Source organism: Tasmannia lanceolata, unplaced genomic scaffold, assembly GCF_043159265.1.
Source record: "Tasmannia lanceolata isolate RefF3 unplaced genomic scaffold, GAP_Taslan_0.1 ptg000008l, whole genome shotgun sequence".
Lineage (NCBI taxonomy): Eukaryota > Viridiplantae > Streptophyta > Magnoliopsida > Canellales > Winteraceae > Tasmannia > Tasmannia lanceolata.
Genome location: NW_027518685.1, coordinates 61,295,644 through 61,317,583, shown reverse-complemented (window position 1 = coordinate 61,317,583; position 21,940 = coordinate 61,295,644). Strand labels below are relative to the sequence as shown.

Genomic DNA, 21,940 nt, shown 5'->3' with positions numbered 1-21,940 from the left:
CCACGTAGGAGATGGAAGTGAAATCAAGACCGTTGATATTATGGGACATCATGATTCGAGGACACCCCTGAAAAAATTGTGTTCCAAATGGTATTTGATTGAACTTATGGCAGCCATTTGATCAATGGATTTATCAAGTACACGGTGGTGATTGGTCCCTCCTTTTTATTATTATTTTCCTGATTAAAAAAGGGAGATGTTATCAGCACTACTATATTTTGATGAGGGCACTCCTAACTTTATTAAAAGTACAGTATGGCCCGCACCATAGGATGATCCAAACCGTCCATTAGATGCGCCACAGCCTAAATAGATTGTGCCCAAAAATTATTTACATAGGTCGATCCTAACCCTTCGATCTATAGAGGGTTAGGATCAACCCTCTAACTTTCAGATCAGAGGGTTAGGATCAACCTATGGAAATGATTTTTGGGGCACAACCTATTCAGGCTTTGACCTATCTAATGGATGGTTTCGATCATCCTACGGTGTGGGCCATACCTTACTTTTAATAAAGTGAGGAGTACCCTCATCAAAATACAGTAGTGCTGATAACATTTCCCTTAAAAAAAGTATCTTCCTAGGTTTCATTACGGGCCGTTTGGATAGATGGATTTTAGAATCCTGGATTGTAATGATTTTACAATCCTGAAAATGTTGCAATCCAGGTTCTTGCTTATAAAATCCAGGTTTCAGGTTATAAAATCTAAGTTTTAACTTGGAAAAGCTTGGATTTTACGATCCTGGATTATGAAATACTTGTATCAAAATGTGAAAAGGAAGCGATCTTTTAATTTATTTGGAGATGGATAAGTCACACTAAATAGATGATACTAATGATCCAAATATCGACGGTCTAGATCATTGGGATCAAATGGCCCTTCAAAGATATAGATGTTTAGTAGGTCCCACATGCGGGGCGTGTGATCCCGTTTCTATTTCCGGTAGTCGATGACTCGATGCTGTAACGTGTTTGCCTCATTTCGTTTTGGTAACTTCAACCCCACCAAAAGAAAACTTATATATATGATAAGACTCGTCTGACCAGAGAAAAAAACGACGCAGTCCATCATCAACACTTTTTACTGCGTGTTCCTAGGGGTGCAACTTGGGCAGGCTCAACCCGAACCCGTCGGGTTCAATCCAGGAAAAAGTTGGGTTGGGTTGAGTTCATGTCGGGTTCGGGTTCTGGTTGAGTTTTCTCAACCCAGGTTGAGTTTAGGTCGGGTTCAGGTTCGGGTTGAGGGCTTGGGCAACCCGACCCAAGTTCAACCCGATATTTTTAATAATTTTTATATTTTTTAAGCTTAAAATCTTGGGTTGAACCTCGTCGGGTTGGAACTCAGGTCGGGTTCGGGTTGGCCTCAACCAGACCCGACCCTAGTTCCACCCTTAACCGTACGACTTCCAAATGGTAACCCCACACCCTAATGTAGTAGCCCCCCAACATTGAAAGGTTCACTAACCGTACACGTGTCTACTTGACCTCAGCAGGGACGGAGAAAACTATCTTCTTTTATGAAAAGGGCATTTTTGTCAAAAGCTGAATCTGAAGAGCGTGTTTTGGGGAAGTAATATATTTGCCTCTATGTTTTACTTAGGACAGCCCCCTCTAGTGTATTTTTAATTATTTATGACCATGCTTTTAAATTTTGACAGATATCTGAAATTTCGGATTTCCGCGAAACGGAAACTTCCAATACCCAAAACCGTACCGGATTTCGGCAGTTTTATAATTTGGTCCGAAATTTGGAGAAATTCAACCCAAAAATCTCAATTTTTTTAATTATAGTAATTTTTTCCGAAATTTCAACCGAAATTACTGCAATTTCGGACGAAATTTGATATTAAGTGAAATATTATTTTTTAATCTTGTACCCGATTTCGTCCGAAATTTCGGTTTTGGTGAGGGCTGAAACCGAAATTTTAAACCATATTTATGACCATGGTTTTAAATTTCGATTCGGATTTCGGTGGGGGACCGAAACCGGTATTTGGCGTTGGAGAATTTCTCGAATTTTGGTCTGAAATTTCTAGAAAATGCCTTTTTTATTTTATTTTTTAAAAAGCTTTTTTACAAAATTTTGGCCAAATTTCGAACGAGAGTACCAAATTTCGACCGAAATTTCGGTTTTTCGGAAGTCCGAAGCCTGTACCGAAATCGAAATTTTAAACCATGTTTATGACTACTCCTTTACATTAGAGGGGCTGTCCCAAGTAAAAAAAATGGGGAAGAATATATCCCGTGTCTTTTTCTGTGTAAATAAATCCCATAAATAATTCTTGGAGCCTTCACCTACTTTAAGCCTATGGCCTTAAACCTCCTCCGCTTAATTTGTTATATAACACCATCTAAGAAAAATAACATGATCACTATCTGGCATATATATGTAGGTTTTTTGGGGGGTCATTGGTTCTATAGGAAAAAAGCATTCTTGTAGAGCTAGCTCGGGATTCCAAGGCAATTTTCTAATTCGGCTATTAAAGGCAAGAAGGGGTTTTCTTCTTATGGTGACTCTTCTTTGATCTTTCATCCTCTCTCTCTTTCCTTTGGTACTCCTCTCTTGCTTCTTAATATAGATTCACTCTCTCTAGATAATCCGTTGTTCTTGTATCTTTTGTTCTTATTAGTTATAAACCTTGAAACACTTGTTACCAAAACCTTTGTTTCCTTGGGGGTGTTTTTCTTTGCTATTTTCTTAAAACCCAGATGGAATCCTCTCAAAACAAAGACCCAACACAAGATGAAAACAAAGCAACTGATCACAATACCACGGGAGAACAAAACGGAGAAGAAATATCTCCTTCTCCAACTCCGGCACCGATCCAATTTCCGGCACCAGTGCAACAAAATTTCCCCACCCCTCTAGTCCCAACCCAACTAGTCTACCTCAAATCCGAGCCCATAGCCACAGACCCAAGAATGGAATACGTACCAATCAAAAAAACCCTAGCAAAAAGGGTGAGCAAAGATCGTCACACAAAGGTAGAGGGTCGTGGCCGTAGGATCCGTATGCCAGCAGCATGTGCGGCCAGGATCTTCCAACTCACTAGAGAACTCAACCACAAATCTGATGGTGAAACAATCCGATGGCTCCTCGAACAATCTGAACCGTCCATTATCGCCGCTACCGGTACCGGTACCGTTCCAGCCATTGCCACTTCAGTTGATGGGACCCTCAAAATCCCAACCCAGTCCACCACGTCTGCACCTATTAGTAATAATAATACTCTTTCTGTTGAAGAAGGGGAGGCCTCAAAAAAGAGAAGAAAGAGAACCCAAGCCACAACTAGTAGTTATTATTCAATGCAGAGCCCACAAATTCAGCCTAAAGCTTCTACTTCATCTGGGTTGGCTCCAATTGGAACTAGTTTAAATCAGAACTTGGTTCCTATGTTTGCTTTAACTAATACTATGAGTGGAGGAGGGAGATTTATAACTACTGGTCCTAATGCTTTGTCTAGTGGTGCTACTTTTGTTATGATTCCTCAATCTAGTGCTATAGCTGGGCCTTCTAATCAGCCTCAGTTATGGACTTTTCCTTCTTCATCTCCGATTATTAATCTCTCTGCAAGGCCTATTTCTACTGTTTTTTCGGCTATGCCTGGGTTCAATCTTGCAACTGCTGTGGAAATCCAATCTCAAGCTGGTACTCAGACGATGTCTCAACCAGAACTTCAATTCATGGGTGCTTCTATAAATCACCACCAACATGCTCAAAACCCTCCTACAGCCAAATAGATGTGTACTCATCTCTATTCTCTACATGGGTTTTGGATTTGCTATATTTTGATTTGAGCAACATTTTTTTTTTTTCTCTCTGTAATTTTCTTTGGCCGTTAAGGGGTGTGAATTATCCTACACGGGGTGCGAAATTATCATCTCCATTTTCTTTTAATCCCTCTATTTTCTTCTGTTTACAGGCAGCGTTAGACTATTTTCCGATTTACATCCGGACCTTTTTTCTGTCTCGGTGGGCCCTTGAGGGGAACAGCGAGGGGTGTAGTTTGGCACGTGTGCACGTGAGTGGAGACAGTAGGGTAATTAATTTATTGGTGTGAGTAGGGTCAGGTTAGACCGGGGGAATGTGGGCCCCCGGTGCTGGTGGGTCAAAAGGAAAGTTGTTTCCATGTAGGGACCGCCACATGGCTATCATGTTATGGATGGGATGGCGCAAATTTCTATGGTGGGACCCTCTTTGATAGGAGAAATACTTGACACGTGTGGCATGCATGCGAATATTCGCTAAGCTCCTCTGTTTGTTTGGATGATGCGATAATGTTATGTAGTTTCTTCTCTAATCAAATTCTTATCCATTGGATCCCTATTCTAAGGTTCAAAGTTATTTTGGACTGTGACCCAATTGTAGCATCATAATCCAATTTCGGATCCCAAATTTAATGGACAGGACTTGGGATACATATTATAAGGTTTGAAATTAATTTTGATAGTGAACCAAATGTAGCCACGAAATCATATGGAGTTAGGTTGTCAATAGACAACAATATTTTTCTTAGTTTTGACGTAGGGCTACCAATTAACTCAAATAGACCATCCCAATCAAGACATAAAAATCTCAAATCACCCTCTTGTCTTCTCTAACCATTGACCCTAAGTCCCTAACCAACTATGGCCCCGCTGGTGCAGCATAACCTAGCCACTTCAGCTGTTGCTCGTGCTCACCTCGCCCACTTTTGAGACTTTTAACTTTGAACAATGTAAGTAGGACCCTCTAGGACACTCTGCTGGACGGTCCAGTTTAAAATGGATCATGATTGGGATACAAGAAATAGGATTTGAAGAACACTTCGAATCCGATTCGATCGATAACTAATTTGAATCGATTGTGACTTAGACATAAGTTGATCCTATCCAAAGTGGATCCGTTGACACCACTTGTCCATAACTAACATTTTCTACTTTTTGTTTGGATCAGAGCTCTATCCTCCTTAATGAGTTTCTGGTTGCTTAAGCCTTATTTATTTAGGGAAGTAAAGTCCATGGGGGGTGTACGATTTTGGATGCCATTTAAACTCTTGTAAAGCCATGTGCTTTATTCTGTTTCGTTAATGCTAGTAATCTCTAGGTATTTAGATGTTACGCGGGCAAACAAACACCACCAAGTAATCCGAAAAGTTCATTTTTTTTCTTAGAATTGCTTTAGGATCCCTCAATGTGGCATCCAAACATATCCTAAGCTAAATAACATATATAGGAACGAGGGAAGTAGGAGATCGAGATGAAGACATAGGTGGGTTGGATGATGCCCTAATTGGATTTTTCATTTTAAGGCCCACGCAGCATGCTCTGTATAAAACATTTCTTCGTTATCTGTGGTGGCTGTTTAATACCCCATATGTGGGTCCCAACTATTGCTCTAATAAAAAGCCACCATTCATACCTTTTATCATTGACCCGTTACACCCGTAAGTTGTTAGTATTTTATTTATCCAAACCTCTGTTCTTATGCTTATCTCCTTCCTCTTCTTACACGTTACAAATAAAATGGCCCATTTCCATAGGTGTGAATGATGTGACCCATACCAAAACATTGGGCCCCACCTGCTCAATACAACTATTGCATGCCACCAACCCTTTCCACAAAGGCGAGAAAAAAAAAAAGTAATAATGCTCGATCGACGGTGATGCAGGTGGGGCCCACAATAAAGTTCGTTTGCCTAATAAAAGAGTGGACCCCAGATCTCATCACGACACGGGTCTTTATTTTATTTCGATGAGATAGAGGGATGGTAATATACAGCTGTCGTGGGACCATTGGTTAAAGGTCTTTATCATTGGGCCCCACCCATGTGAGATCATCATGATCTGGCCGGTCATCTTTGGGCCCCACCATGACTGGACAGACCTGAAACATTTCTCCTATAGGGGGCATCCTATCACACGACTTTTGCTCTTTCTTTTTTAAATATATAATTATGGCCGTCCATTTGCAGGCCACCATGTTGGTGGGCCCTAAGATGAGTTGTCTGGGTTATATTGACAGCCATGTTGGTGGGCCCCATTCACCAGTGGGGGCTTACGGATGGTCCAACATCCAGACGCTCGTAGCATAATTCCGCACTCTTGATGCACGTTACGGCACTTGGGTCCCACCCACTTTTAAAAGGTTAGTGATGATATGTTCACCCCCTTTTCTTCTTCGGGCCACCCCTTCTAGTGTAAAAAGATAATTCGGAGAAGCCCAAACTAAAGGTACGACGATGATGATCAGATTGAAGCTCTGAAGATGCCTGTGATCCGATTCTCCTCCTCCCCCATCCTTTGATCTCTTTCTTGCTGGATGCATAGTTTTAAATTTCGGATTCAGTATGTATTTTTCACCCCTCGCCGAAACCAAGATTTCGGCCGTAATCCGGTACACAATAAAAAAAAAAACAATATTTTACTCATTACAAAATTTGGTCGGAAAATACCATAGTATTTTAAAAAATAGAATTCTAAAAATTTGGGAAAACCCGAAATTTCGAATTTCGCCACATTTCTGTTTCGGTCTGCCAAAATTTAAAACTATGGCTGGTGGTCCTCCGCAGCACACGTGTTTTGTTTAGAGGCTATTGATCCAACTTCGGATCGGATCCAACTATGTCTCAGTCACGATCCATTGAAATCCCACTTTGGTCTGATCGGATCAGGCCTATTCTTCGGATCCTATTTCCCATGCCTCATCATTATCCATTTCAAATCGGACCGTCCATTGGACTACTAGGTCCTACATACATTGTACATAATTAAAATTCTCAAAAGAGGACAAGGGCGAGTTGCAACGGCAACAACACATTGGATTAGAGACTTAGGCCATGTCCGGCAACCAAGAATTTTTTTTCCCATGATAAATTAGTGTCTCCAGGTGAGAGAGGTGTAGGATGGGTGGGAGAAGAGAGATTTGAGAGGGCATGATTGGGATGAGGATGGCTAAAAATCTGAAAAAAAGTAGAGTTTAGTTTTGTTTCCTTATTTTTAGCCACTCTCACTACTTGAGATATTGGTTTCTTGATTTCAAGCTACTTTACCGCTTGGATAGACTAGTTTATTATAAGAAAAATTCCATTGCCAATGTGCTTTTAAAGCCATTGGTTAGAGTACGAAAAGAAGTGACTGACTAAAGACATAGACAGCTCAATGACAAAATACTGAAAATAGAAAAAAAAAATAGATATGTCTTACTTTTACTAAAATACTGTTAAAATAATACTTAATGTTACAAAAATTGAAGGGTATTTACATAAAATAATATAATAGTATCGGACTTAGGACCGTCCCGCCTCAGGCTTTTATTAGTTGTTTGGGTCCGATCGGTCATTTTTCAGAACCTATGAGGCTATGTTCACTTGCATTCCCGGGAAAGCAAATCCCTGGAAAACTGCCTTTTTTTTCCTTAACAAGACATAATTCTGGCGTTCACTTGCTTTCCTGAGAAAGTAATAAGCCTAGGTGGAAAATGTCAAATAATGACCTGAAAATTGCCAAAAATGATGTGAAAATGACTCTTTTCTCACAAGTGTGGGAAACCAAATCCCACTATTTTAGTCGGATTTGCTTTTCCGGGAAAACTAGTGAAAAAAGGTGGGCTAGCAGTTTCTCGGGAAACCTTTTCTTGCACAGTTCCTGCGCACATGAACAGGCACAGGAAACCTTTTCCTACATAGTTTCCCTGGATTTCTTTTCCCAATGCCACGTCAGATTCCCGGAAAACCTTTTCGTTTCCTTTCCCGGGAAAACAAGTGAACAGAGCCTGATCGGATCCGAAATATGTCCAATGGATACTAATAGTGTGTCCCGGTCCTGTCCATTTATTCTGTCCAAAGCTTGAGAGAAGTCTATATTCTTCAACTGAAGGAGATTCCATTATTTCTTGTACTTTCCCTTTTTGCTTTTGACAAAAATGCCCTTTACCAGCAAAGAAGATAGTGCTCCCCCACTCTCCCAATGAGTGAGGGTCTAGTGGACACATGTACACTATAGTGAACCTTTCAGTGTTGAGCCCACAACGTGGGGGGTGTGGGGTAACCATTTGGAAGTCGGACAGTTAATGGTGGGAGTGTGGGACACGCTGTAAAAAGTGTTGATGAGAAACTGCGTCTTTTGCTTTCTAGTCAGACGAGTCTTATCATATATATAATTTTCTTTTGGTGGGGTCGAAGCTACCAAAACGAAATGAGACAGACACTTTACGACATCTACCGGAAATAGCAGCAAGCGGTAGAGTCAGTGTAAGGTCAAGTCACCCTTCCAACATCTATTTGTTGGAAGGGCCATTTGATCCTAATGATCTAGACCGTCAATATTTGGATGATTAGAATCATCTAGTTAGCTACTGTTCGTTTGAGATTATGAGCATGGTTTTAAATTTCGGTTTCGGTATGCGTTCCGGCCCTCGCCGAAACCGAAATTTGACCGAACCATAAAAATTAATATTTTATTTAACACGAAATTTCAGGAAAAGATTAATTAATTAAAAAGTCTAGATTTTTGGGTTGAATTTCCTAAAATTTCGGACGAAACTTTAGAAAAACAAAATTTCAACTGAAATTTTTCCTAAAATTTCGGACAAAACTTTAGAAAAACAAAATTTCAACTGAAATTTTAGTAAGTACGACCGAAAAATGTAACATTTCGGGCATTTAGCCATTTCGGTATCGGGGCTGACCGAAATTTCAAATTTCGGTCAAAATTTAAACCCATGATTATGACAACCGATTGTGAGCCCCAAACCTATTATTGGGCTCAAAATTACATTTAAATTTGAGTCAAATGATAGGTTTAGGGCTGACAATCAATTGTCATTATCTGAAACGAACGGGTACTTAGGGTGACTCACCATTCCAACTAAATTAAAAGATAGCGTCCGGTTTACATTGGATGCATAGATTTTATAATTAGGACTGTAAGATCCTGGGTTTTACAAGCTAAAACCTGTATTTTACAAGTTAAAACTTAAATTTAATAAGCTAAAACCTGGATTGCACATTTTCATGTGTGTAAAATCTAGTATTTAGGTTATAAAATCCACGCTTTAGTTTATAAAATCCAGGTTTTAGCTTGTAAAAAATCATGCATGTGTCCAAATGGCCCATAACGAAACCTAGGAAAATATTTATTAGATTGGAAAAATCATAATAAAAAAGCGGGCCAATTACTTGTGTACTTGATAGATCCATTTATCAAACAATAGCCATATGTCAGATCAAATACCATCTAGAACACATTTGATTTCAGGGTCCCACCAAAAAGCTAAACAATTTATTTTTAGGGCCCTTAATCTTAAGCTATTCAAAAAAAAAAACAGGTAGTCTTCAATCTTACACATGGGATGTCCTCTCATCATATTGCATAAGATCAACAGTCTTCATTTCACATCATTCTCTTTTATTTATTAGAATTGTTCATTTTAGTATGGTTAATAATCCACAAGATTATAGAAAAACATATTTTTTTAATGGGAAGTGATATTTTTGCCTCTTTTTTTACTTGAGACACCCCCCTCTAGTGTATTTATGGCTACTCTTTTACACTAGGGGGCGCTGTTCCAAGTAAAGAGGGGGGCGAATATATCATTTTTGTATACCGTTTTAATTAGATTCATTGATTTGGTCGTATACCAATATTCCGGTCCCATTGCCGAATGACTGGAAGACCTGAGCTACAACTTGATCAAGGTGGCCCGAGTCTGTTGGCAGAAAAAAAATGGAAACACAGCCCACGTTATTGCGTTTGCTTAACACGGTCTGCCTCACCTAAAGTATGCAACTTACATCGATGGGTAGACCTGGCAGGCCCAACCCGTACAGGTCCGGGTGCTACGGGCCGGGTCACAAATGATCCGGAATCTTACAGGTCACTATTTGGTGAACCTGGACCCCACCTGTATGCTAGGTTTTTTTTTTTTTTTTTTTTTTGTTTGTTAATTTATTCCTGCACTATAATAGGATGATCCAAACCGTCCATATGATGGGCCATAACGTAAATAGGTTGTGCTTAGAAAATCATTTCCATAGGATGATCCTAGCCCTCTGATCTATGGAGGAATTCCTATGGAAATGATTTTTGGGGCACAACCTATTTACGTTGTGTTCCATCACATGTATGGTTTAGATCATCCTATGATGTGGCCCGTACAGTACTTTCTGAAAAATACGGGACTATAAGGGCTTTCACCATATAAAATCTCGATCATTTAGGTTTTTACGGGCACCAGCGGGTCCATCCGACACGGCATAGTTTTGATGGGACCCATACAGACCGGGTCAAATTTCAATTGGTCACTAATTTATTGACCCAGACCCATAAATTACAGGTGGACCGGATGGATCTGCGGGTCTGGGTCACTTTTTGCCAGCTCTTTTGATGGGAGCCAAATAATGATGGGCCACCATGCCTCTGGCCTTTTAACAGATCCTCACTAATATTTTTTCACCAACGGCTAAGAATACTCTGATCAACAGCCTTAATTACTATAAAATGCCACTTGCCAAATGGGGCCTGGCCACGTGATCAAAACAAGGTTCCACTGCCTTGAAATGGGAAGTGATATATCCGCCCCTTTTGATTACTAGGGACACCCAGCAGTGACTGCAAAGGGGCTGATGTACTTCATGTCAGAAGGATTCAATGGGGCTGATTGCGACGTACACTGCTGCTGGGTGTCCCTAGTAATCAAAATGGGCGGATATATCACTTCCCCTGAAATTTTGAAACGGTGCGAAAATACTAAGGGTGTGTTCAGTTGGGCCGCAGAAATGGAAACGGAAAGGAAAATGGGTACCTTTTCCGCTGAAACGCACTAAAATGGATGTTTTGTTGCTTGGATACTGAAAGCTCAAGGAAAGCGCTAGTCTGACGTGGAATCATTATAATCCAATGTAGCAAGGCCATTTCCGCGACTCCAAATCCGTGAGAATAGCTCGGATTCACGTTATTTTCCCCGATGGAAACAGAAGTTGTCGAAAAAAAAAAGCCCTAGAACGAGCAAAATACTTCTCTCGTCGAAAAAAAAAGAACCGTGGTTCTTCTTCGACGGCCACTCTCATCGTCTCCACTCCCGTCGTCTCCACTCCCGTCGTCTCCACTCTCTCGGAGCAGCAAAATGTGAGTACTCTCTCTCTCTCTCCCTCTCTCTCTCTCTCTCCCTTTTTTTTTTATATTACTAAAAATCCAAGGGTGGTCCCGAATTGGCAACTAATGAGGAGTGAAAAATTAGGTTCCTAACGAGTTTTAAGCTTTTGAAAACTTCAACCCAATATTTAAAAGATTAAGAGATCAAGAATTAAATTCAAGCACACAAGTTAAATCTAAAGGTGCAATGCAAAATAAAGAGCTAGAGTTCAAGAGAGAGTGCACCCGAGATTTAAAGTGGTTAGGTCATCAAAACGCGAGGCCTACTCCACTCCACCGACCAAACCCGTTGATGGCTTCACTATGTGATCTTCTTAACTTCGGCGAAGATCAATGCCGATTACAATTCCAACCGCCTTTAACCTTGGTGGCGATCTTCACCACGGAGAGTGGGTTACGCTTCTCCGAACAATCGCCCGATACAAAGTTCTTGAATAACAAAGGAAGAACAAAAAAATCCCTCACAAGGGTTTACAAGAAGTAGAAGATGTACAAATTTTGCCTATGATCCAAATCCTAATCTTAGAAGATGAGAAGCATAAATAAACTTTGATTCACTCTTTGAATGTTCAAGTAAAGTTTAAGAGTGTTAGGATTGATGTTTGGTATGATGGGAATACCCATATTTATAGGAAAACCAAAATATGACCGTTCAGTGGCATTGTTGTAATTCCTGGAAAATTCCCAACGGCTAAAAATCCGACCGTTATAGTGTTCTCGGAGTTCCGAGAAAAAATCTCAGAGTTCCGGAAATACAAACAGAATTGAAAAAAGGCTACTGGACCATTTCTCGGAGCTCCGAGGAATGTCTCGGAGTTCCGAGAAGCCTATGTCAATTAGATTTTTAATTCTGTTTCTTGGGCTTCCAACTCTCAACCAAGTTGGGATTGCTATGAGGGTTCCAAGGTGTTGGAACACCACAAGGACAATCTCTTATACATTTAGGGTGTGTGAGATTAACTTAATTATGCCTCTAAAATCTAAATTAAGATTGAATCTTTTACAATCTAAATTGACTTCGATCTTCAATACGATTCTTCAAGTCTTCAATCGTCTCGGACTTTGATGTCTTTGGCCTTCATGATGTGGTCCAATGAGAGCTTCTTTGGCCTTAATCCAAGCAATCTTGTCTTAGCACCAATGTGATCTACAACTTAGACAATCAAATACATTAGTGATCATAAATCACTTGTGTATTGGAATCATCAAAATAAGATGGGAATGCCAAGGTGAAAACCATTGGGCTTACAATCTCCCCATTTTTTATGATGACAAGCACAAGAGATTTTCCAAAAAAGCACATTTATTTCCTTACACTAGAATTCTCTCCCCCTTTGGCATCAATAAAAAAGATTGGGGTAAAAGAGAAACAAATGGATGAAATATTCAATTTAAAGCTCCCCCTTTTTCAAGGAAAAAGACAAACTTAGAACTCCCCCTATTTGGAAAACAATTTCAATGCAAGAGGGGATTTTTAACTACCCATAAAAAGATATTCAATCTTAATTAAATGAAGCCCCTAGTCTAAGCACATATGATGAAAATCATATGGGGGCTTTGGGAACCCAAGATTTCTTGGTTCCAACACATTCTCTAATTTTAGATGCACATTGGAATTGGTAATGACCATTTTTTCCACACTAATGGCATCTAACATGAGGGTTAGATAAGCTAGTCCTATCATAAAAAGCATGATTAGGTTTATGACTAGCTTTCTTTAAGATTATTTCAATTATTTTATCTCCATTTAGGAATCCATGGAGACATAATCTTAATCTTTCATTTTCATTATGAAGATGTGTTATTTGATTTAAAGAATCATTAAATTCATCTTCATAAGATTTGGAAGAGCTTGCCATATTTTAAAATTGTGCTAATTGGCAAGTTTTCTCATCCAAAATACCCTTGACGGTTTCAATCTCAAGTTTAAACTTTTCAAGTTGAGCTTGAGATTTGGAAGAAGATTCATTTCTCAAAAAATTAAGTTCATTTTCTAATTTTGAAATAGATTTCTTTTGAACTTTATTTTTAGAAATTTGAGAATGCAAGGTTGAGCATAATTCATCATAAGATATTTTTTCACTATCACTACTTGATGAATAACAAGAGGGGTTAGAATTTACCTCAACTTCATGGGAGAATGCCATGAGGCAAAGATCATCTTTTTTATCTTCTCCTTCGCTTGAACTCTTGCCTGACGTGCTTAACGCATCCCAACCGGCGGCAAGAGCCTTATGCTTCTTCCAATCCTTCTTTCCCTTGTATTTTGAGGAAGATGACTTGAGAAGTGGACAATCCGGTCTTTTGTGTCCGGTCTTCTTGCAATTGTAGCATCTTATAACTCCCTCAACATCTCTTTCTTCTTTCTTCTTCTTTTTATCATTTTTATGTTTCTTTCTCCATAAGCTTTTAAATTTTTTTAAAGCTTCTTCTTCATCACTATCCGCCTCACTTGAGGATGATGAGTCCGCTTTTATCTTGGAGACTTTTAGAGCTAAAGATTGGCTTTCTTTTTCCTTCTCTTTTGGCTTCTTCTCCTCTTGTCGGCTAGTGAGGAGCATCTCATGGGTGATGAGAGATCCTACGAACTCTTCCATAGTTAGCGCCTTGAGATCCTTTGATTCTTGTATGGCGGTGACTTTTGGATCCCAATGTGGAGGAAGTGACCTAAGCAACTTACTCACAAGCTCATCAGTAGGATAAGATTTACCAAGATTAGCTAGTTCATTAGAAATTTTAGAAAAACGGGTATACATTTCGGAAATGCTTTCATTTTGACTCATTCTAAACATTTCATTTTTGCTCTTTAACAAGTTTATTTTGGAATCCTTAACTTGAGATGTTCTCTCATGGGTAACGGCAAGTGTATCCCAAATAACCTTGGTGGAATAAAAAAGACCAACTCGATTAAACTCCTCCATAGATAGGGCGCAAAACAAAGAATTTATAGCTTTGTAATTTAAATTTGCATGCCTTTTCTCTACGACATTCCATTCTTCAAATGGTTTGGAAGGCAACATGTATCCATTTTCAACAATGTGCCAAAGTTCCACATCTATCGAAAGAAGATAGATGCGCATCCTTGTCTTCCAATGTCCATAGTTGGACCCATCAAAGAAGGGAGGTCTAGTTGTGGAATGGCCCTCCGGAAGTCCGGTTCCATCTGAATTTGCCATTTCACAAAATAGAAAGTTGCCAAAGATCTAATGATCTTTCCCTTGTTAAATTTTTTTTTTAAAAATTTACCAAAGATTTCAAGAAAAGAAAATCTTTTAAGAGCCACGGCTCTGATACCAAGTGAAAATCCTAGGGTGGTCCAGAATTGGCAACTAATGAGGAGTGAAACATTAGGTTGCTAATGAGTTTTAAGTTTTTGAAAACTTCAACCCAATATTTAGAAGATTAAGAGATCAAGAATTAAATTCAAGCACACAAGTTAAATCTAAAGATGCAATGCAAAATAAAGAGCTAGAGTTCAAGAGAGAGTGCACCCGAGATTTAAAGTGGTTCGGTTCTCAAAACGCGAGGCCTACTCCACTCCACCAACCAAACCCGTTGATGGCTTCACTATGTGATCTTCTTAACTTCGGCGAAGATTAATGCCGATTACAATTCCAACCGCCTTTAACCTTGGTGGCGATCTTCACCACGGAGAGTGGGCTACGCTTCTCCGAACACTCGCCCGATACAAAGTTCTTGAATAAGAAAGGAAGAACAAAAAAATCCCTCACAAGGGTTTACAAGAAGTAGAAGATGTACAAATTTTACCTATGATCCAAATCCTAATCTTAGAAGATGAGAGGCATAAATAAACTTTGATTCACTCTTTGAATGTTCAAGTAGAGTTTAAGAGTATTAGGATTGATGTTTGGTATGATAGGAATACCCATATTTATAGGAAAACCAAAATATGACCGTTCAGTGGCATTGTTGTAATTCCTGGAAAATTCCCAACGGCTAAAAATCCGACCGTTATAGTGTTCTCGGAGTTCCGAGAAAAAATCTCAGAGTTCCGGGAATACAAACAGAATTGAAAAAAAGGCTACTGGACCATTTCTCGGAGCTCCGAGGAATGTCTCGGAGTTCCGAGCTCGGATTTCCGAGAAGCCTATGTCAAGCAGATTTTTAATTCTGTTTCTTGGGCTTCCAACTCTCAACCAAGTTGGGATTGCTATGAGGGTTCCAAGGTGTTGGAACACCACAAGGACAATCTCTTATACATTTAGGGTGTGTGAGATTAACTTAATTATGCATCTAAAATCTAAATTAAGATTGGATCTTTTACAATCTAAATTGACTTCGATCTTCAATGCGATTCTTCAAGCCTTCATGATGTGGTCCAATGAGAGCTTCTTTGGCCTTAATCCAAGCAATCTTGTCTTAGCACCAATGTGATCTACAACTTAGACAATCAAACACATTAGTGATCATAAATCACTTGTGTATTGGAATCATCAAAATAAGATGGGAATGCCAAGGTGGAAACCATTGGGCTTACAATTACAAATAAAGAGCTTTTTGAAGAACAGAGTAATGGAGATGCAAGGATCGAACTCTGATTTTCTCTCTCTCTCTCTCTCTCTCTACCTCTCTCTTTCTCTGCCATTTTTTTCATTTTTTGTAAGATTAAAGTGCCATTCAACTCTGATTTTCATTTTTTAGGGTTCGTTTTTTAGGGTTTCATTGAATCTATTTATCTTTCTTTTATTTTTGCAAAAACCCCCAATCTGGTTTTAACATGTTCGAGTTAGGGTTTCATTGTTTTGATTTTCTTTTAGAGTTTCTGGTTTTCATTGTTGGAGTTAGGGTTTTAGGTTTTGCCGAAACCCCCAATCTCTTTCTCTGCCATTGTTTTGATATATTTTTTTTAGATTGGGGTTTCTGTTGTACTTTTGGGTTCAGATTTAGCTTTATTCAAAGTTCTTAAATATGATTTAGGAGTTTATATGATGGTTCAAATTTAGGTGCTTTGATCTCTAGTCTTTAGGGCTTCGAATTGTCTATATTTTGAGCTAGCTTCTAATGGCATTTCCTCTTGGGCTATGGGTTTTGTCACAAGGTTTTGGAAGTAGGAGATGATACTTGTAGCTTTTTTTCATTTATTTTTGCACATTCTGCTGTTTCTTTTCCTTTTCCTGGCAACTGAATGCTCACTCCTACTGTTTTCTTACCAGTTTCTTTTCCTTTCCGTTTCCTTCTACCACGTTATTTCCTTTTCTTTTCCGTTTCCTTCGAGCAACTGAACAGACCCTAACGGAAAGTTAAAATTAGAAAAGAATGTAATATCTCAACACCTTCCGTTAATTGTTTTGTGTTTTAATTCTTCACATCAATTCGATTTCATTGTCGATTTTATAGAATCTTAGATCAAAATCTTCTCACTTATTATTTCAGCTAAATATTCATTGCAGTGACAGATTGTTTCCTATTTAATATGGTGCGGATTTTACTTTTTACGGTATCAAATACTACAGTTACCATAGCCATGGGGAATGATATTTCCAAAATTTCATGCTTTTCCATCGTTGGATTACCGTGTGAAAAAAGTGGCTTACCACAACAATTCAAGTTTTATTTAGGATGAATCCTCCTGGACCCGTATATATTCAAGCATGAAACGTATGCTTGCTTGCTTGCTTATTCATCCACGGATATGTAGTTATTGGAATAATTGTTGGGGATTCATAAATCATGGATCAACTAAGCCCTGTTGGGGCTTGTTTAAGAATAAGAAAGAAGAATCTCATGGAAATACCATGGAATAAGGTTTGTTCCTTGGAAATTAGAGTCTCTACGGTTCAACCGGTATCCTAATTCCTGAATTTATACGTGAATCAAAATCGAGGAAAGGAAGTCTTCGAATCACCGACTCTCGAGGGGTGAGTGCAGGGCGGACGATTGCAAAACGGACTCCTCATGCATTAGATAGAGAAAATTGCCAAGGTTTTGTGATAGGATTAGCCCATCCAAGTGTCTATTAACTCCATTGAGAAATGAGAACAGCCTTAATCGGAGAAGCTTTATAGGACATGGCCATTAAACAATGGATGAGATAATTTAATAAGCGGTTCCACCTATACGTATTTTCCAAACAACATATAATTTCTCATAGTTAGTTTAGTTTATGTCGTCCATTGTTATGCCTACAAAGAGAAACATAAGCACTTGTAGACCATAGGTAGGCCCTTCCAGAAACTTCCTTCAATTGAACATTCCATAATTTACACTGGATCTTTTGCTATTGGATGTTTCAGAAAGAAGGCAACTGAGAAAAGAGTTCCATAAAATTAAAGGATATCTTTTCTAAGGGCCCACCAACTATAGGCCAATAGATCACCAACACCACCTCTACTTTTTCAACATGCAGCATATAAATCATCCTCATGCTATTAGAATTGAAAATCCCCATTATTTTGCCACTCATATTTATTCAGGAACTGTTCCTCTTTAGGGATAAAATTTTTGGGATTTTTTGCAAGCAGGGAAATTTTATCTTGGAAAAAAAATATTCAGATTATATGAAAATTTTTAATTTCCAATTTTGGAAATAAATATATTAGGAAATAAGTTAACTAGGCAGATAGGCCCTGGCGGTAAATCCTAAGGATCAATTTTTGGGTCCCACACTGTGACATGTATGTGTAATCAAGACCGTTGATCTTGTAGACTATCATGAGGCAACCCACATGGTTCAGTAATCTTGACTTTTCTTCAATGAACCTTGATAGATCAAGGAACGCGGATCATCCGATCAAGACGAGGTAGACATCAATGGCCCATACATGAGGTCAGTGGTCAAATCAATGAATCAGATAACATCCACATGTGGGACCCAAAAAAGTCCAACTTAATTAGCATTTTTCAAGAAAAAAGCAAGTTCAACTGAAAGTGTAGGCAAGGGCCAGTTCTTGAATGATCCAAATCATCAATATCTAGGGTGGGCCACGCCCTATAATGTCTTCTTCAAGTGATCCTAACCATATGGGGCCCATGCCGTGGCATCATTCAAACATGTAGGGCCAGCTGATGAATGGTCTGGACTTGAGTTCAGATATTAAATTAAAAACACCTTCAAATTAGCCATATTCATATGAAAGGATGATTTGAATTGTTCCCTTAAAGTGGGCCCCACCGGCCAATAGCATACGCTTTCTATTCATTGAACCTAACTGTCTCACCTAGGACTGCAAGTGGACCCACTCTTTTCTTCTTTTTCTATTAGCCCACTAATCCGAAGGTCAGATATAAAAATAACTTTGTTTCAAGGCTATGGCATCTAAACGGTGGGCCCAGCAGATGAATAGTCATATCACGTTTCCTTCACATGGGTGGGCCCTTACAGGGCATCAAACTTTACCATTTTTTATGAGGGAAGATAAAGAATAGGTGGCCCCTATAAACTGTGGAATCCAGTTCCTCATGGACATAGAAAACATCTCCACACGAGCCCACTTGCCTAGTCCTGGGTCCAACTGAATGGTGCCAGCAGCCACAGTGGCTCACTCTTCAACAGATTTTTGTCTTATTTATTTAATTCATATGTGGCTGTTCTCTCATGCAACTGACGGCCTGGGAAATGCCTTATGCGATGGTCCCTAGCAAATCCCATATTATAAATTTGGAAAAGATATCACCACAACCATGTTTTAATAATTGCACAGACCCAGCTTGTCTTTCTTTTTGTAATTGGCTTGTGAGAGCTTCTGGAACTGTAATAACCTTTTGACACCTCTTTAATAATTGCTAGCGACTTTCGCGGAAAGGAGTGTTGCACGAGAGAGCAACACCTCAGATGAATAAAATCAAGGAGCTCGTTAAGGTGAATTGGGAAAGGAATTTTCTATCCTTTTTCACATCGTTTGAGAATTTTACAAATATTTTCAGTCATTTTTATCAAAACATGTGTAAAATTCATTTCCTAATGCACCTTAACGAGTGCCCTAAAATCAATAAGCCCAAATCTACTGAAAAGTGAGCATCTGTCCGTTCAGGTATCCACGCCCGCAACTACCTGCTTGCCCATGCTACTCACTTACTAGAACAGCAATCCATGCTCTTTCGACCTCCAACTGCCATGATAATGCAGCTGCCACGGAGGTACCGTACAGTGCTAGGCTTGCTGGGGGAATGTCCACGTCTCGTCGCAAGGCTCATTTTGAGTTGTGGGTCATAGGGCGGGCAGTGCAGTCCGGGGCACAAGGGTCCTGGTACTATCCAGGTGCTACTCTCATCCAACAACAAGCCGAGAAATGCCTTTGTGCCAGTCTCTAACAAATTCCGCATAGCGTTTTAAATAACCAAGGACGTTTTACCATTTATAAGGTAATTGGGGACGCAGTTGGGCCCACATAAAAGATGTGGGAATGGGAAATTATAAATGCTCCCCTTTTTCATTACTTGAGACACCCAGCTGCAGTTTATCTGTGACTGCAAAAGGTTGATGTACATCACATGCGATGGATTTAAGAGACCTGATTACCATTGTACATTGCAGCTTGGTGTCCCAAGTAATGAAAAGGGGCGCATTTATCATTTCCCAGATAATGAAACTGACACAGGTCCCATTACTTCCACCGATCATTGCCTCAGTACCAATAATTAATTCCATGGTGTTGGACCGATTGCCATTTATTGCAAATCATACACTTTAATTAATAACCACGTGGGATTAAAAACAGCGGGCTCCACCACGACCATACTTGAGTGTTAGGTGGGCCATCATCATATGGTGAGTTATGTCTAGACCTGGCAAACGGGTGGGCCGGGCTGGGTTTGACCTGACCCGTACCCGGTCCGGGTCAAGCGGGCCGGGTTAGAATGACCTGAAAAAATTTACGGGTCATGAATCTTGGGCCTGCACCCGGCCCATACGGGCCGGGTGACTCTCAAGTCACCTGTCTTTTTAGTAAATTTTTTTTTTTTTTTCTGTTTTTATAGGTATTTGCTAACCACCTTCTCCGAATGCTACTTCTCGCCCATCCTCCTTTGCAATTGTATGTGTTGAGAGATTTGTCTTATTAGACGTGGTGAAAACTGCATGAAAATACTATTTATGGAAAGGTGGCTGGTGAAAAAAGTTAGCAAAAATAATCCTAAGTACTAAAGTTTTGGAAGAAAATTACAGAAAAGTGCTATAAAGTAGAAAAATTATGAAAAAAAAGTACTGAAAAATGGTATCTTTATATGATAATTACGGAAAAAACTACAAGAAGAAGTATAGAAATATAACAATTATGGAAAAACTACTTTGTTTCACTTCTACGGGCACCCGTGGGTCCACCCGGACCCGCCTAGTTTTGACGGGCCGGGTTGTCCCCCAGGTCAACTTAGAAACGGGTCACAAAATGTTGACCAAGACCCAAAAATTACGGGCGGGCCGGGATGACCCGCAGGTCCGGGTCAATTCTTGCCGGGTCTAGTTATGTCTCCAAGGCCGGTTGGATACATGGATTTTACAAGCCAAAACCAGGATTTTACAATACATGGATTATAAAATCCACAAGGGATGTTTTGGTCAATTGAAATATGAGGAGAAGGAGCCAAATTTGAATTAGGAATTTTGACAAGCCACGTGGGCCCTCTCATTTCATTCGTGGGCACGCGTGCAATATAAGTATTCAACAGAGAAAAAGGTTGTGTTATATGTCTTCCCAAAAGGGTCGACGTAATGGCGTTATTTGCTAGTGGGGCCCACTTATTTGGTTGGTCAGTAAAAAAATGCACCGTGGGCCGTGCCCAGTGGTGGAGTGGCCCCACTTGCACCCCCTTTGACGGAGCTGTTCTGGCCTTTTCTGATTGCCACGTGGACGTATCTTATTGGACAGACGAAGACCTTACGAAACACGTTTCGAGCTCCTATAAGGTGACGTTGTTTTTTAATGTTATCATAATCTCTTCTGCCCCCTGCATATCTAAAATTTTCTTCCCCGTGTTACCCTCTTGTATGGGTGTCAACGGACCCCCTTCGGATTGTAGGTCATAGTTAAGATCAAGGTTTTAAATTTTGGTTTCGGCCGAAATTTCGGGGGTAACCGAAACCGAAATTTTGGCCGAAATTCAGTAAAGGCGCATGAAATGTCATTTTTTGTGCTGAAATTTTGGTAATTTCGGCTGAAGTTTGGTAAAGGAATAAAAAATTAATATTTTTTTCCAAATTTAGCAGAGATTGCCAAAATTTCGGCCATTTCAATTTCGATACGTTTCGGTGTCAGTCTCATTTAAAACCATGGTTAAGATTCATTCAAATTACCCATAGGTAGGTAGGTCAAATCAAATTACCCATGTGTTTTTTTTGTCTTGGTCACTATCTATTTCGAATCTTACGGTCCATCGGAATGTCCTAATAAAAATTCTCGGGTGAGCGTGAGCATGAGCATGACCGGAAACTTCGATAGTGAGCCACAGCGGCGGGACGCAGTGGGCTAGGGACTTAGGGTCAATGGCTAGAGAAGGAAGTGAAGAGGGTGACTCGAGACATGAGAGATGAATGAAAATATACGGTAGTCTAATGATAATTAGAAAAGATACACCATTTCCATTTTCCTAAAACCCACATGTGTACTAGTTCCAGAGCATTATTCTAGAGGAAAAACAAAGAATGTGTTGGGTAAATATGTTCATTATTTTCAGAAGGAATTACACCTTGAAGAGTGTCCTTGCAAAAACCAGCCCCAAGAGTGCCCCCATTGGACCGACGCCATTGATACTGGAGCCATTCAATACCAAGGTGAGATATTTACTTTTAGGCTGCTGGTATTGGCAGTGACATGTTTTAATAATTGAACAAACTCGGCTTGTCTTTTCCTT

At 39.6% G+C, this 21,940-nt stretch overlaps 1 protein-coding gene across 1 annotated transcript; it reads left to right on the top strand.

Annotated features, from left to right (window-relative positions):
- Positions 1–2,364: 2,364 nt before the first annotated feature.
- On the top strand, positions 2,365–4,322 carry LOC143885423 (transcription factor TCP19-like). Its single transcript, XM_077389590.1, has 2 exons — positions 2,365–3,746; positions 3,925–4,322. Exon 1 carries the CDS (start codon positions 2,711–2,713, stop codon positions 3,740–3,742), a length of 1,032 nt encoding a protein of 343 aa, XP_077245705.1. The 5' UTR covers positions 2,365–2,710; the 3' UTR covers positions 3,743–3,746; positions 3,925–4,322.
- Positions 4,323–21,940: the final 17,618 nt, after the last annotated feature.

What these genes read in the sequence shown, in the direction of transcription:
- LOC143885423 (XM_077389590.1), top strand. Translation starts at nt 2,711, where the DNA reads ATGGAATCCTCTCAAAACAAAGACCCAACACAAGATGAAAACAAAGCA.